This window comes from Toxotes jaculatrix, chromosome 3 (assembly GCF_017976425.1).
Source record: "Toxotes jaculatrix isolate fToxJac2 chromosome 3, fToxJac2.pri, whole genome shotgun sequence".
Classification (NCBI taxonomy): Eukaryota; Metazoa; Chordata; class Actinopteri; family Toxotidae; genus Toxotes; species Toxotes jaculatrix.
This window is the reverse complement of record NC_054396.1, coordinates 635,161-637,609: the sequence shown is the minus strand read 5'-3', so window position 1 is coordinate 637,609 and position 2,449 is coordinate 635,161. Positions and strand designations below refer to the sequence as shown.

At 42.3% G+C, this 2,449-nt stretch overlaps 1 protein-coding gene across 1 annotated transcript; it reads right to left on the bottom strand.

The window, feature by feature from the left end:
- Positions 1–576: 576 nt before the first annotated feature.
- On the bottom strand, positions 577–1,945 carry LOC121179573 (regulator of telomere elongation helicase 1-like). Its single transcript, XM_041034483.1, has 3 exons — positions 1,897–1,945; positions 980–1,143; positions 577–863 (listed from the first exon to the last, which is right to left on the bottom strand). Exons 1-3 carry the CDS (start codon positions 1,941–1,943, stop codon positions 697–699), a joined length of 378 nt encoding a protein of 125 aa, XP_040890417.1. The 5' UTR covers positions 1,944–1,945; the 3' UTR covers positions 577–696.
- Between the last annotated feature and the right edge of the window lie 504 nt (positions 1,946–2,449).

The following is a 2,449-nucleotide window of genomic DNA, read 5'->3' as shown; positions in this document are numbered from 1 at the left end:
GTAGAGCTCCTCCTGGACATGATGCTGTTCTGGAGGAGTGAATCCTGTGACTGTTCCACAGTCTCACACACTCATCCAAGTCCTTCTGAATAACATCACCAAAGCAATATCTCAGTAGGCACTGATGCTCGTGACTCCCGTTGAAGTATTGATGTATCCCTAAGGTCTGCAAATAGCTCCATCCAGAACTGACACCTATAGAAATCGATAAAATAATTTAAAAAAATGTTAAGCATGTGTTTGAATCAATGACAAAAAAGGTTACACATAATGAAATTACTTAATGAAGGCTACTTACCTTCCCTGTCTGAATATGGACCACTCAATGCTCTGGTTGTTTGTGGATGAGCCATACATGTGGCTGGACGCTCCAGAGTAGTAGCCGTGATGATGGCGTAGGGTGCACTGAATTGCAGCCACGGTCCCGTTCTCCGTGTCACAATCAGTCCTCTGTCTCATGGGAATGACACCGAGGTTTTGCACACGTGACAGAAGATAGTGAGCGATCACACTTGGGTCATTATTTGTTGGTCCACATGCAAGCCACAGTACTTTATGTGAAAATCCATAGATAGAGCCTGAAAGAGCAAAACCGGCTCAAGTTTATCATAACCATCCGCGTACCACATATTGTTCGGTCCCATGGAGTGGTAAGTTCTTCTTATAAACCTGTTAATCAGGACAGACCACAGTGTCTCACAGAAAACACAATACCTTCTCCTCTCCCATCACACCATCGCCGTTTCCTCCACTGTGATGGTCGATTGTCTCCAACAGGTTGGCTGGTCTCCTCTGACTCTTCTGCACCTCACATTCATACTGAGTAAAGATCCTGGGTATCCCATTGGCTCCAGTGTGTTCATCTGATCACAAAGACCAAACAAGAGGTTAAAAACACATTAATGATTAACTTCTCCTCTGTGAACTGTTTCAGGATTTGAAGAAGTCATGGAAACATTTCCTTTATATTGATACTCACTGAGCCTCCTCCTCTTCAGGCTGGGAAGGTGGGCATCCAGTGCCTTGGCCTTCTGGGTGTGGGGGCTTTGGGAGTGTGAGCAGGAAGGGAAGCCAGAGGGCTGAGTATCTGGCAAACACACTGCCCCACAGCTCTCTGCAGCAGTCTTCTTCTCTACCACAGGCCTGTTACAACCACAAACACACACAATCAGTACTGTACAGGCAGTTAATGGTCACAGCTCTGGATCAGACCTCTCAGCAGTAAACACAGTTGTACAGGCATTGAGAGGAAATGAACACGCTGCTGAAAAAGCCTGAGGAGGCCACTCCACCTCTAGACTGGTCTGACTCATAGAAAATCCCACCTCTGAACTGCACCTGAGCTCTGCTTCACTTGCTGAATGTGCCTTGAGTTTCTGTCCCACACTGAGCTGAGTGCAGAGCGAGCTCCTGTCCCAGGAAATAAGGAGCTGAGAACATAGACTGTGGCTCCAAATTCATTTAGTAAATCTGGCCCTTGATGTACAATGAAGCACTGTTTTTTCATATTTGTTATGATTGCTATTGTTACACTTCTCTGAAAGACAGACACCTCCTGTGAGAGAGGTCTATCACTCATTTAAGAGACATTTATTCTGGTATACAACACTACAAAAAAAATATGAAATATATGTGAGTCCAGTTGGTTTCATCATCCTGGAGGACACTGTCCTGAGACGTGTCCTGTAACTTGCCCTCAAGGACTTGAGACCTGAGTTGGACCAACTGGGACAAGTATTAGTGTGCATATATATATATATATATATATATATATATATATATATATATATACCCAACTGTTGCCAAGCCACACCAAAACTGCCAACTGACCTCAATTACACCAGGACATTGAGTCAGTTGATCTTTTTTGTGAACTGTATACGTGTTAGGACCCACCATTTTATTTGCAACCCTGAAGAACTGAGAAACGTCATGGACCACATTTCCAAAGCCTTCATAAGGCCGCACATAAGGCCTAACCCATGATGGAAGCTGAGCCCGGGCATCAGAGGACTTAAACCTGTGTGAAGTCACACATTATTTTATTTTAATCACCTTCATCATTGTTGAACAGATCAGTTCTTTCTGAAAGATGTTAGTAAAGCTAAAAGTTTGTTTAATTACTCCACAGATTTTACACTTTAAGTTCAGGTTACTTGTCACAAGACTAGAATTATTAGTTAACTTTAGAAGTTAAAACTTATTTCATGCATTTTCCTGATTGCTGGTTGCTGAACTGTTACAAAACTGCAAAAGAAAAATATAATAACAGCATCCACAAACAGTCCTACTTTAATAAAATCTTTTAATAACACAACAGCAACATTAACAGAGTTTTTGTTGTTGATGACAACTTTTTTTTCTGGCACGACTTGTTTTTCAAGACATTTTGTGCAACTTTATTATGTTCCAGCACCGACAATTTGGACTGCAGGGTAGACATGAGAAT

Excerpts from the sequence above, each read along its gene's own strand:
- LOC121179573 (XM_041034483.1), bottom strand. The coding sequence starts at position 1,943 with ATGTGGTCCATGACGTTTCTCAGTTCTTCAGGGTTGCAAATAAAATG. Across the intron at positions 1,144-1,896 it reads TCAGGGTTGCAAATAAAATG|GCCTGTGGTAGAGAAGAAGA; the intron begins GTGGGTCCTAAC and ends TGGTTGTAACAG. Across the intron at positions 864-979 it reads CCTGAAGAGGAGGAGGCTCA|ATGAACACACTGGAGCCAAT; the intron begins GTGAGTATCAAT and ends CTTTGTGATCAG.